The following is a 14,924-nucleotide window of genomic DNA, read 5'->3' as shown; positions in this document are numbered from 1 at the left end:
TGGAATTATTAACTGACGTATATAACAGCGTAAGAATGATATGAACGAGCAAAATAAGAGCTAACTCGATAAAAAAAAGTGTCCGAACTGGTAAGTACATAACGATGGCGAAACAAATTCTGCACAACGATGAATAAATTATTTCGACGTAACCGAAAAGCGTTGGCTTGAAAAATAATTAAATTTGTACTGGCGAGATTCAACTTTATCACTCCGTTAACTTCTTTTTGTCATAGTTATATAAACGATTTCTCCACCCGAGCACTTGAACGTAAACGACGTACATGACGTCATTTACTCTCCCAGTCGATAGTTCAGTCATCACAGTTCTCCCGGTTAAACGGTTTCGCTACAAATATCGATTTCGTAAAATACATCAGGGATCGCGATTAACAATTTCATTGAGACCAAAGCCACGTGGCAATTTTCCGTCATTCGCTCGGAAAACGGCACCCCTCTTTTCCTATCGGCATTAATTTTTTTTTTGTCAAGTATTTATAAACGCTCCCGTCTCAATCTCGGACCGAAATAAAAATAACTCTCCTCCGAGAGCTCCGTCGAGAAATAAGGCAATTCAGATGAACCATTCTTTCTTCTTCGGTACGCCGTGTCCCGTCTTACTCTGGATCACTGCCGTGTCCGCGTCGGGAGCATCCTTGGCTCCCGTATCTTCGTGAGTCCTATATTCACCTTTGTGTCGAGACATGTAACGGCCTATTAATATCGCCATTAGAATCAGAGCAAGGAATATGATGACTAGAACACCTGAAATAGGAAAAATAACTGAATGTATCGAGATATAAAAATGTATATAGGATCCTATCCATCAGTGAAATAACAACCTCCTAATATTGCAGCGTCTTCACTTTCCGCCCGCACGGCTTCTAAAAACACTCCCGGAGGAAGAGTGGGTGGAGGACGCGTTTCGCTTCTCTCGGGGGGATAAGTGACCGGTTCGATACCGCAGTTGTCTTCTCTAACCGTTTCTGGATGCAGGTAAAGGTTTCCTCGTCTCCCTTCTTGAAATGCTCTCCTTAGAGGAAAATGATCCTCGAACTGCACTTTCGATATACATCCGATAAATCCATCTCCTGTCCCCATCGTCTCTGTGGTGTGAAAATAACACTAATTAATGATAGCCGTAACTAGGAATTATGACGAACTAAGATATTTCACTAAACAGTAAACAGAAGAAGCCACGTACAGTAAAAACTCTTCAAAAGCAAAATGGGATGATAGCGGCAAAGTTTCTGTTACTTTCCTAACTGTTATGTATACATAAAAAGAAAAGTATTGGAATTGTGGTAAATTTGACCCTCAAAGTTTTTGTAAATCTCCACATTTTGAGACATCTAGAATCCAAAAAAGTAAAAAAAAAAACAGGGACAAAAGCACCGCGCACATATTCGTGTGTGAGGGGTGTTGACATCTAAGTTATCTCGCTTAATATCTCAGGACGGTAAAGATTAAGAAACGAATTTGGCATGGTGGCTTGTATATAAGTAACATTGATGCTATTAAATTTCGGTGGTCAAAGGCCAGAGAAATGGGACGTCATATCTCGTGAAGGGTCTAACTTAATGAAGATTTTAGTCATCATTAGCATTTACAATTTTTTAAAATAAAACTCATCACTATCCTCAAAATTAAACTTTTTGCCATTTTATAATAATTTTAAATAAAATCTTATATTATTAAAGTTTTTATAACAAATGGCACAGTACACAATTTTTTTTATTATGATTGATAATGTGTTTTTTAAACCCCATATCAGAGAGAAAGTTATGCAACTTGTTGCTGGATTTATTTTTACATGAGACTACTTGTTCTTCGAAATTATTTTTTTTGTTGTTCCTGGTGTCAATACTACTGTATTAAATTGAGACTAGTTCGAGTTTTGCCAAACGGGGGTATTACCTTTTTGTCTAGCTGATGTGGCAAAAATTGATGCACTTTCTCCTGAAGTGGTAATAGTTTGATAACTTTTATAAAATAAAAAATGGAAGGGTATCAAATTTTATATTTTATTTTCAGTATATTTTTAGTCCATGTGACTTTTACCTCAAAAATAGTGCCTTTGTTTTAAACATTATAATCCAGAGAAATGCGTTAACACTTGGATCACTTGTCTAGAGTAGTGTTTTTCAACCTGTGGGTCGTGACCCCAGGGGGTTGCGGGTAAAAGAAAAAGACAAGTGTTTGTAGGTCCTACACTACAATAAAAAAAAAAAACTAGAATTTCAGTGAAAAGGCTGTGCCTGTTTATTTTACAGTACAATTGGTTTTTAAAGCAAGAAAATTAAATACGTAGTTTTTAAAATCACTGATATAGTTTTAATATGGCCCTGGGAGGATTGCCAGAATTTTTTTAACTTGTAAAGGGGTCACATATTCAAGAAGGTGAAAAAACACTGGCCTAGAGGATGCCTTCCAGGAATAGGCATTACAGACGTGGAATTTTCCAGGTTTTCTCCACAGGACCAGCCAGTCCTGGCGGGGCGCAAACCCATGACCGAACTCCCATAGTTCGGGATCGGAACTCCTTGGCCACTGGTGAGCCGATTTGGAGAAAGACATTCTATACAAAGTGGTTTGACAATGCAAATGTACAACTACTTCCCATACAATTTCATTAATAGCTAACTTACTCCTATGTTTCCAATGTGTTTGTTTTAACTCATTTTTGTTTAAATCCAATGACTGATCTGGATGAATATGCTATATATACAGTACCTCACCAAATTATTAGTCCCATTGACCAAAATCATACTTTTTGTACTATTTTCTTCTCTTTTCTTTATAATATTGTTTAAGGAATGAGTATTTTTTCAGGTTGTTCTTATTATCTATTATATTTGAGGTACTTTAATAAGTTTTTATGGCAACACTGTAAATATAAAAAAATTAACTTTCTACTACAAAAACTTTGTGATATAGAAACACTACTGGCTGTCATTCAAAACACTAATTTTCATTTTAATCTTTAATTTCTATTACATTCAAATTTTTTAATGCAGAAACTTATTTTTAAGACATAATAAAACATTAATATTTTAAATAATCCTATCAACAATTGCATTTTTTAATAATTACTACATCAAAAACTAACAAATCAATTTTTTCCATGGGTCAAATAATTGGGCAAGGTACTGTATATGTTTATTTTTTTTAATTACACATATAATCAGAGCTGTACATTTGCTGGACAGTTAGTAATGCTAACCCTGTGCACAGCTTTGATAAAGTGTAATGACCTATAAGAAAACAATTTGCTTGCTTCAGCAAATTAAGTTCTGATATCAAATTAAGAGGTATCAATGTAATTCAAATAAATAAAACCCAAAATAATCTTAGTATAAAATCATTTTAACATTGTGACGTTTCAATCTTTTTCAACTGATTTATGAATTTCTTGCACTTTGTATTAGTTGTTTTGAATACTCTATTTTGCTTATTTCAATTTTGAAAAGATAATGAAGACTTTTTAAAAAGTAGATAAATTTCAGTTACATAAATATATAAATTTATTAATGCAGAAATCTCAACATAATCAAATATGAAAAATTTCCAGGAATTTAATAAATTTCCAACAATGAAGTTCATTTGGTATTTAGTAAATATTAATTTCCAAATAAAAACTGTAATATAAAATTTTACAAACTGAAAGTAAAAATTACCATTTCTTCCAACATAAATACTTTCTAATTGGTTGAACTGGGCATCAGCTTTTTTATCTATTGGGTAGGTTTTAACTTTTGGTGCATAATTATCTACCTGTAAATATAAATATAGTCAATATTTAAAATTAGTAAGTTAAAAATGTTCATAAATACTTCATATAATAGACAATTACTACAAATTCATGACAAAAACAAACTGATTTTTCTGGAGTTTACAGACGACCCCCCCCATAACACTGTTGATTATTCCGTTTTATATGAATTCCATTTTGTACGAGTCACTTAGATTTTACAAATACGTGAGCCGTTCATAGCCCGGCACACATATTTGTAAAATCTAAGTTTCTCGTACAATATGGAATTCATATAAAACAGAATAATCAACAGTGTTATAGGGGGGGGTCGACTGTACTTTTATTTACAATTTATTCTCTAGCACCTTCAGACAACAAAGTCCATCTTCAAACTACACAAATGAATTAACTTAATAGCTGTTCTCTAAGTCTGTCGAACTGGATATTACATCAATGATCTGCAATCCTTATCATCTACTCCTAATTACTCCATCCCCTACCAAGAAAACTATTTCACAACTCTCACTCAACCACACCTGCAACATCACTTACCCACCTTACCATAACTGCATTTCTTACATCAGCAAAAATGATTAAAACTAACAATAAAAACATCTGACACAAATCATCCCAAATAATCCAAATCCCAGAAACAATTTCACCCTTCCTATAGAAAGTTCCTTAATAAACTCTACATATATATTATTAACAATAAGATTTATTTATTTATCAGTAATTTCTAGCATTAATTATATTCTCCTTCAAACTCCTTTCATACATCATATTTTTTCTCCTCCAGCAAGAATGTTGGAAGAAATAAGGAAAAGAGGAGGCTTAGAGGTCTAAGCCTCCTCTTTTCCTTATTTCTTCCAACATTCTTGCCATTCCAAAACCATACCTTTCTTTATTATGTCTTCTTGACGGAATGTAGTATCTTTCCTTAAACTGATATCTCTTATGTTCCTCTAGCCTAGTCTGTTGTCACCTCTTTGTAGCCTCCATATACACTTAATTCATCTTTCTCTCATCACTTAGCAGAACAATGTAAATTCCTGCTTTACTTCATGTACTTTCCAGGGGTACTTGACTGATTGTTTAGGGGTATGCAAAAAATAAAATTAACAATAGCAGATGTAGGCTTTCTATAAAAGTATTCAGATTCTGTATTGAGGCCTTTGGTGACATCATAACACACAATGCTTAGTTTTAAATAAAAATATAATTATAATTTTATTATATTTATCTGAGTCCTTCCTCCAATACTTCATTAAAAAAACTGATGAAAAAATATCACACTGTGTAGTAGAGATTACTTCTCAGTAGACAGACTTCTTTCCTCAAACTTAGAAACTTCACAAGAACTTGTATGAATGAACAAGTAAAGTTCCTTTATAACAGCTTTTAGTTTCAACAGAATCTGAGTTTCATTTAACCACTGAAAACTTTTCATCCAATTTATCAATTCATGCTCCCATGGATGAGAAATTTTCAGCATAAAAACAAACAATTTGAATCCACATGCCCCTAGTTATTACAGGTGTTTTCGGAGTGGCAAGTCAGTCATCTCTTTATATAAGTGTATATTCTCAGGACATCTAATCATTTCTGAATGAAATTTTTGGTCCAAGAAAATTCTGTTCTAATTACTTCACATACCCAGATAAAGCAATGGGAAGACAAATAACCTCTCTCAGATATGAATATATCAACTTTATATTCAAGTAATATGATACTTGGTCTTTTACAAGTAACAAAACCATCTCATATGAAATGGCAAAGCTCCACAATTTGGTACATGATTCATTAAATCCTGTGTAACAGTTTTTAAGCTGCAATTTGAAATAATTGTAGACCTATAAATTTCCACTGTCATCCATGTCTGTCTGTCCTTCTTCAAACTTGAGAACAGAGTTAAATAGATGAAATTCAAGACAGATATGGAAAGCTTAGGGCAGGAGTCCCTGATTAACTATATCAGTGTTTCTCAACCTCTAACGAATTGTCGCCCCCTTCACTTTAAAATTCCGATGCCAAGGCTAACGCCAAATTCGTACTGCATTGAATAGACTAGTGACTAGTATAATGTTATTTGTTTAATTATTGTATGATATAACAAATAAAATATCTAATTACAGTAAAACATTATATTAAGAATATCACCCAGAAAATTGTTTTTTGCCCCCCAAAATATAAATGGTTACTAATTGCCCTCTCAACATGGAAAAACGCCCCCATTGAGAAACACTGAATTATATATAAACTAACACTTTGGAGTGGAAGTCATTTCAATTTAAAGATTTTCCCCTGAAAGGAGTTAGCAATTGAGCTGTGCTAGTCTGCTATCTAACAGGAAAAGTATGATGTACAGGGCAAGACACTACCAATTTGAGATGTAAGGCATATATTTTTATAAATTAATTAAAATATGATTAAAAATTGTAGCCCAGAATTATGACGTCACAATAAATAATTGCTTGCAAAATTTGTCTTCTCTAATTTAGAAACTCTTAACAGCATATTTTGCACTGGTTCCCTTGTTAATGGATTGATGAGAATGTTCAGCAAGTACATTTTAGCATGTCTGTTGTTTCATCCAAAATAAAAAAAGATTGGGATTTTTTCCTACTATTTCCTGTAATTTTTTGAAAGTTGTATATGCAGGCTGCAATATCATTAGCATGCTTTGGTCAGAAATTGAAGTGCCTGTTTAAGTTTCTAACTTAAACAGGCACTTCAATTTCTGACCAAAGTTTGAATGCTGGATGATTCACCTTGTTAATAACAATTCCTAACCAAATTAAAGTTGTAGTCAGTTTACATAAAAATTCATTCTTTCCGCTTGCATTGTCCTTTGGAGAATTTAATAAAACTCTGTCCCTTCTTTTGTTGTTCTTTATTTCCCTGTTGGAACTATGTTTTGTATATTTAATGTGTTACATAATCCATGAAGATTTATAGATTTAGTTGAAAAGCATATAACTAAACACTTTTAGTTTTATTTAATAAATACATAAAAATATAAATATGACTTTTGCAAAGGTAAAAACTTTGCTTTTGTCCTTTTCGCCATTCAGAAGGACCAAAGCAAAGTTTTACCTTTGCAAATGTTGTATTTATATTTTTATGTATTTATTAAATGTAAATAATGCTGGCCATGTATTTCTATTGTTTTTACTTAACCTTTAGTTTTACTTTTGTGTTTTGGCATTTTTTTAAACCAGTAAGATGTCAGTCATGTTACAACTAGTCATCACATCCCTTCTTCACCTTTTTGAACAATGGAATTATCCTTATTGTTTTACATTAGTGATGTTCAAGCAATCAATGTAAATAATGTTGTGATAAATGTTATTACACAATAATCAATAACAGACAATCAATACTGTCAAAATATCAATTACAACAACAACAAATTGAAATACATAAACAACTTTATTTCAATAGTACTTGTTTCCAAGACCAAAAATCTTACAAATTTTATGAATTAAAGATTTAAAATTACTAGGGAAAAAAACTGACTATTATTCATGCCAATTCAGTATATAAAAGTATAAATTTACATAAAATAAGATAAAATAAGACAAAACAGTACAGAACTTCATTGAAAAGTAGAGACACCAAACTGAGATAGCCCATTTATACTGTTTTTAAAATCATTAGTCAACTTTTTTCCTTCTAACTAATCACAGAAGAAAAATTAAAAATTTTTGGAAGGATTAATTTTCAAATTCAAAACTGTATATGGTTGAAATTTGTGAGCTAATAAAACACATAATTTCAATTTTAAAGTGTTTTAGCATTGCACCATTAAATTAATTAACATTGTTAATTTCAATATTAATTCCAAGTATCAATAATATCAAATGTAAACAATGATATTAGCCTGTATTCATTTTTCTGATTTCATCATTGGAAAATATCATAGTGTTGGTTGATTGATTGATAATATTGCACACCACCAATTTACATCAGAAGGTTATTAACTAATAAAATATCAAAATACAGTTGTCCCTCTATAGTCCGACGTTTTTTAATCCGACATGCTCAGTAGTCCGATGCACCTCCCGTCAAGGTACCCGTCCCTGTTACGTGTCTGCTTGCACAGAAGCATGTCGCGATGTGAATCTCCCCATCCAATTCTTACTCGATGACACACATTTCGTGTGTTTTATGTGAGCAGTTCTGTCTGAACAATTGGAGTATAGAATATTGTAAGTTACTGCTAGCAAAACAATGCGAAATATGTAATTATTTTCGGTAATCCGGACACTTTTGGTAATCTGACACACCTTTGGTCCCATACCTGTCGGATTATCAAGGGACAACTGTATTACTAATTAAAAATTATTAAAAGTTTTAATTACTAATAACAGATTTATAAATAGAAAAATACCCAATTTATATGCTAAAAACGGAAAGTATCAAAAAGAGCTCAATAGTAAAAGAGGGAAAAGGGTAAATGAATATCACCAACAATCATAAACTTAATAAAGAACTATCCTGCATTACTTTTGAACAGTCTTGTGCACCAATAACAGTAAGGGGAGGAACTTAACTTTCCAACTTTAATTATACGAGGGTCATTCTAAAAGTAAAGAACGTTTGTTTCTCTAGATATTTTTATTTAAGATAATGAAACAAAACTTATTTTACAACATATATGATACCTTAGCTATATTTCTACATAGCTAAGCTTTTCTATGCCTTCTACACACTCAGTTACTGCCAAGTTCTTGAACCAGTCATTAACGGCCTCTTTCAGTTCATTGTCACTTCCATAGTGATTCTGAGCTAAAAAAAATCCTTCAATTTTGGGAAAATATGTAATCACTCAGAGCCTAGTCCGGGCTATAAGTAGGATGTTCAAAAACTTCCCACTTAAACTGCTGAAGCAAGTTCTTCATCAACACAGCAGCATGCAGACATGCGTTATCCTGAAGAAGCACAATGCCTCTGGACAACAATCCCTGCCGTTTGTTTCGAACTGAAGCTTCATTCATCACATTACCATAAACCTCAGTTATCTGTCTGTAAATTTTGATAGGGCGGACTTTTTTCGCATTCAAAACGCATATTACACTACGAACCTCACACTTGGCAGGATCTTTAATTTTGTCACACATTTCAAAGTCACACTGTAAACAGTAAACGATCGTTGTGGCTCGCTGTTAGCATCAGACTGGCGTGAAAACATGGGAAGGTCCATGACGTGACAGTGGAGGGTGGTGGGAGAACTGCACGGCTTGTCAAATCAAAACGTTCTTTTCTTTTAGAATGACCCTCATAATAAATAAATTAATATAAAATAAGAATTTTAAAGGAAAACTAACTTTTATTGTAATTGTAGATCCTTTCTGGCTTCTCTTTATAATTATGTCATGTACCTGTCCTAATGCAAAGTTTTCATCTCTGATAATTATTTCTTGACGTTCAAATCCAAAATCAAATACTAATCTCAGATGGCCTAAAATTAATTTTAATTTAATAACTGAATAAATAAAATTTAAAAAATTATGACTGCATTAAAAAATTACCACTAGCTGACATCATGAGATTCAAATATTCTCCTGTTTTCGAAGAAATTCCAAGAATCATTCCAGTTTTATCAGTAGTAGTAAAACCTACTCTTATATATTCTTCCAGTGTTGAAATTGAATTTTCAAAATCATATCGTATGTATTGATCCGAATGTAAATTCACACCAATTTCTGAAATATTATTAAGAACATACATTTATTTTGTACATGCTTCACAGAACAGTTATACAATATATACAAACAGTAAAAACATATTTCAATCTAGAACACAAGAAATACAAAATTATATCAAAATAAATAAATTAACTCACCATCTGCACATATTGGTCCTTTAAATGCTGTCCACTGACAATCACAAGTATATCCAGAATAACCTTCCAAACATGTGCCATTATTTAAGCAAGGGTTACTCATGCATTTACCAACACAACCTGGTGATATTCCATATTGTCCTCTTTCAGCTATACCTAACAAATCTACCATCTTACCATTTAGCATAAATGCTCGTATACAACCAACATATCCTTCTCTATAGTCAACAGAGGCACCTAATGTTTCATTTATAAAACTTTTAATTACTTTTATTTCACTAATTTATGAATAATAATATCGAATGTAAAACATACCTATGACTAAATTACTTGTAAAATGAAAAGCTCTAACTGGATGTACCAGTTCTTTTGCAGTTCCAACAATATTTCCATCAAGAATTAATTTAGCTTCTTTACGGTTTCGTTCAAATAAAACTGAATGCCAGTTGTTATCATTTATTTTGTATGGCACATCTAGCATTGCTCCTGATGCACTATGTCCTGCACGATACTGAAACTGTATATGATCTTCCTCTGTAAATAATAGTTAAATATTTCTTCATATTTGTTCACTTGACTAATATTTTAAACTGAACTTCAAATAGCTAAAATTATATATTATAAAATATTTTATGTATTAAAGAAAAAGTGAATAAAAAATTAGTATACTAATACACAGTAAATAAATGAATTATAATATTGTTTTATGACTTGAAGGATATCAAAAAGTCTGTTACATTGGAAAGAAGTAATCTATTAAAATTTGTTGGTTAGTTTACTCCTTGTTTACATAATTACTATTTCAAAAACTATAATTATATAATAATATAAATTTACATATTTCTGAACTTACTTATTTTCATATTCTTGTATTTAGACAATATGAAATAACAATAATAAATGTCACATCATGCCAGAAACTATACAACACATCACTTCTGGTTGCAAGCTCTTGGTACAGACAGATTATTTACATAGACATAATCAAGTAGCAAATATAATACACCAAGAGCTTGCAAAGAAACAAATTATTAAACATCCACGAACCATACTACAAATACAGTGTTGGAAAACAACACACACAAAATTACAACAACAGCCATAATCACAGATAAAACAATTTACCACAACAGACCAGACATCACACTCATTGACAAACACAACAAAATCACATACATTATAGACATATCCATTCCAAACACTCACAATGTACAAAACACATTCACTGAAAAAATTAGCAAGTACACAGAACTTAAACAGGCAGAATATAAGGCATCTGTAGAGGATGGATAAGGTGTTTATTGCACCTGTTGTTCTCTCCTTTACAGGTGTGATACCACACACACTACACAAAAGCCTGGGTGTATTACAGTTGAATACAAACACATACATCACACTACAGAATGCCACTATATTGAATACATGTCATATTGTTAGGAAATTCCTGAATACAGATGCCCACTGACACACTTATTTAATTTTTGTCTTGTTTTGGTTACTATGCCTTGACTCTGGTCCTGCATTGTATACAGCCACCAGTGTCAACCAAGTATAAATCACTGAACTCAATAAAAATAATAATCTAATTTATTTAAATAATGGTGTGAAGATAGAAACCATGTGGTATGAAATCATACCATATAGAAAATATATTTAAATTGTGTTGACCAATAAACTTAATTGTACATTATCATTACAAGTGCAGTAATCTGAGGAAATTAAGTTTAAAAATTTTTTGAAAGTGTAAATTTAACTGATAAAATATAAAGTATACATAATTAATTTTTAGGTTTTCTAGAATAAAATTAGAGTCAAAATATTGTCTATATACAAGAATATGAAAAATGAGTTCAGAATTATTACATAAATTTATGTTATTACAAAATTATAGAAATGTTGTAAACTGTTTTTTAGTCTGAAGAGCCAGCTAGATTTCCTGGTCCAAAATGCATAATTGTAATAGAAATAAATAACAATAAAATTGTCATTGAGTAAAGCATATTCTGTTGAAAACAGTATAGATAAGGTCCAACTTAAAGCATATACCTTAATAAATTTTTTTACAGTTTTTAATAATTTAAACTAGCTTAAAAGTAACTTAATACAAACTACAACTAATACAATAGTGGTAGAAAAAGATAACAACTAGGATAGATGGAAGTGACCAACAAGAAAAACATATCAACAAGCAAGACATCATTTTTTATTATTTATTTTTATTAAAGAAATGTTTGTTCCTTGTGCAGTACAGCTGTCCCAAAGGCCAAATCTATACAAATACTAATTGAAGTAGTTATAGCCAGTAAGTAGCTGAATGAGAGTGAAACTAAGGGAAAGGAGCAAAGAATTGCAACTATGTCAACCTTGGGGATAAAAGTGTGGGTGAACTGACCAGTAGTATCATGTCAAAAAATGGTAATTTGTTTCTTGACATGCATGTTGAATATAACTGAAAGTTTTAGTGACTGTAGACTTAGTAGCAGCTTTGGAAAGATGGTCAGTGGTCTTGTTTCTGAGTTCTCCCACAGGACCCAGGACCCATTGGAAGTCTACTCTAATGTTCTTATTTAAATGTAAGAGAATGTGATGTATGAGATCATGAGCTTTAAGTGGCTATCATACCTAGCAACTCCATGAAAAGCTAATGTTTCTGCCTGGGCTAATGAGCAGTGTAAACTTAACCTGAAGTACATGTGTGTAATTCCTGGCCTAGATCAGAGTAAACTACATGTGCAGCAACAACTTCATCACCCATTCTGGAGCATTAACTATTTACTAGTTCTTGATTTAAATATTAAAGTAAAAAGAAAAACCTATAAACTAAACACTTATAAACGTTTAAATCTCATTTATTCATAAGAAATATTAGAAAAACACATATTAGCATTGAAACAAAAATAAATTTTATAAAATTTGTTATTATTAACATACAGGGTCTGTACAGGTAATTCTATCTGTGATTCTCTGACATTCCATGACTAATTATGACATTATTCCCTGACTTATTGACATCTCTGCATTTCCTCTTTACATTATGTGATATTCGGGCAAGTCTGTTTAAGCCCATTTTGTTCACAATTATATAATTTTTTTAATTAAAAACACACTTTATTCACCTACAAAAAATGAAAAACTTGGCATAAAACTGATCATGTAATCAGCTACATCATATAAAAAAATTCATGATTTAATTTAAAGTAATTTGTAAATTTTATTTAAATAAGAAAAAGACTTGTGTTGTAAAATCAAATTGTTTTTATGCGAGGTGATAAATTCAAAGCAATTTAAACAGAAGAAATCACGCACTCCATGAGAGGGGGAAATCGCTTATTGCATGATATTTTTGGTCCAGCACAGACCCATTCAAAGTTGTTACATATCTTCCCACCTCTCACCAAAACTTACAATGGGAGCAGCGAAGTTTTGGCAGGAAAGCAGGTTAGTGTCAAAAACCCAACCTTAACTGTATGGCAATATTTTAGTATATTTCCGAAATTCCACGGGCCACCCGAAGACAAAAATTTGCAATTTAAGAGAAGAAATGTCACAGATAATCAATTCATCAAAATTGACAGGATTATTACCTCCACATACTGTACATGACCAGCAGCAAAGATACAACAAATAAAATACATAAATTGTATGAGGTCTGCCAAGCATTCCAAAATGTCCCACACACCATACCATTAAGTCGAGTGACAGCTATTTACGTCCCCCATGACATCAACTGACAGCTATGAGTTAACCAGACATTGTGCAGGTCAAAAAAAATTGGAAGGGAAGGGTTGTGTATGGGATACAATTGCAATTGTTTAAGGCATAAATCCATCTTTGTGTGATTAGAGAAAGAATAACATGTAAACAAATAGTCTTGGTGGTAATCACATTCCAAGTCAATATATATTGGTTTGAGCTGCAGTAGACTCGAAATATTCACATTAAAGTTGACGTGCTCAGTTTCCTGATGCTCTCTGTATAATCTGCATCATTTGTCATTAGTTATTTTGGGCTTTTCTGATTCCTTTTAAATTTTCATTTTCAATGATATATGTTTCTTACATTTCTGTTCATATTGTCTTTGCAATTTCTTCAAGATCATGATAATTTTCTTCACCTGCACAGTTATCAGCTTATAACTTTGTAAATTCTATTTTATTGGTTATTATTGCTGCATAATATTGCAGATCCTGTTATCCTGTACAAATTGACACCGATTTCAACATCCTATCTCTTCACGATGCAAAGTTTTGCTGCCAAAACACTGCACCACGTCGCCAGTTTAGTGTTCATGTGCAACTGCTAATCCCCACTCAGCTGCACACCCCACTACCCACTGTTTTAAATACGGACATAAACCTTCTATCCAACAAAATTTAAATCATTATCATTTATAGTTTACGAGATATAAGCGCAACAAATCTTGCCATTTGTTTGATCACTTTGATTTTCATGGACTTCCCTGTACAGAACTGAATTTAAACATGTGTTCAAATCAAAAAGGAGTGAGAGTGACAGAAGGATTCCATGGTATTTGCAATTTCCTGACTTTCTGACTTTCCAGGTCTGTACAGACCCTGAACATATATATTTTTATTTAGTACATTTATCAGTAACATTTTCTTTGTCAGATATTTTTTACTAAATATAAAATCAATATTAGATTTGAATTTCAATGCAATATTTTAATTTTCTGTTTAATTTTTTTTCACTCTTTAAATATTTTTATTTTTACATAATCCAAAATTTATCAATCAAAAATAAAAATTATTATTAAACTTACCAACTAAAACAATTTTTATGAAATCAACTGGACCACGAATGTGAACAAACACTCCGTTTTTGGCAGTAGTTTTAAACTGGAAGTAAATATCTCCTGAATGTCCAAAGTCAAAAGTTGGTAACTCTAGAGTTGCATCCTCATACCGAAAGGTAACAATATTATCAAATAAATCTGAAAAATAAAAAAAAGTTTTTTTTTGTTTATTTCATAACTTGTTGGCAATATTCAGAGAAAAGTGATCATTAATTTGATATATAAACATCGCTAAACCCGATGTAATATAGCTAATCACCAAACATATGCCGTAAATCCATCAGGCTAGTTTTAAGGCTAATTACTAAATAAATCACGAAATTAATTTGGCACTAGAGGTAAGCGTTAGGCACCATCTCTTATTAATATTAATAATTATAAATAAATTAATTAATTTAAATAATTTAGAACCGCTGGGAGAAAAAACGGCCCGGAGCGGGACTCGAACCCCACAACTCCTGCTTACCGTGCAGATGCGTTGCCACTTACACTATCCAGACCTCCAGTCC

The 14,924-nt window shown here is 31.9% G+C and overlaps 1 protein-coding gene across 2 annotated transcripts in view; it reads right to left on the bottom strand.

The window, feature by feature from the left end:
- Positions 1–256: 256 nt before the first annotated feature.
- LOC111625716 (neurexin-4-like) overlaps positions 257–14,924 on the bottom strand; it is a 103,057-nt gene continuing 88,389 nt past the window's right edge. For both annotated transcript variants that reach the window (XM_023368944.1, XM_023368938.1), the window contains 8 exons: positions 14,383–14,553; positions 9,918–10,136; positions 9,603–9,839; positions 9,289–9,462; positions 9,085–9,218; positions 3,678–3,774; positions 843–1,106; positions 257–765 (listed from right to left, as the gene is read on the bottom strand). In XM_023368944.1, the coding sequence (XP_023224712.1) occupies positions 575–765; positions 843–1,106; positions 3,678–3,774; positions 9,085–9,218; positions 9,289–9,462; positions 9,603–9,839; positions 9,918–10,136; positions 14,383–14,553 (1,487 nt within the window). In that variant the 3' untranslated portion in view covers positions 257–574. The remainder of the gene's footprint in view (positions 766–842; positions 1,107–3,677; positions 3,775–9,084; positions 9,219–9,288; positions 9,463–9,602; positions 9,840–9,917; positions 10,137–14,382; positions 14,554–14,924) is intronic.

The sequence above is a fragment of the Centruroides sculpturatus genome, unplaced genomic scaffold, assembly GCF_000671375.1.
Source record: "Centruroides sculpturatus isolate CEXI.00-Female unplaced genomic scaffold, Cexi_2.0 scaffold99, whole genome shotgun sequence".
Classification (NCBI taxonomy): domain Eukaryota; kingdom Metazoa; phylum Arthropoda; class Arachnida; order Scorpiones; family Buthidae; genus Centruroides; species Centruroides sculpturatus.
The sequence above is the reverse complement of the archived record's forward strand: the minus strand, read 5'-3'. Positions and strand labels throughout refer to the sequence as shown.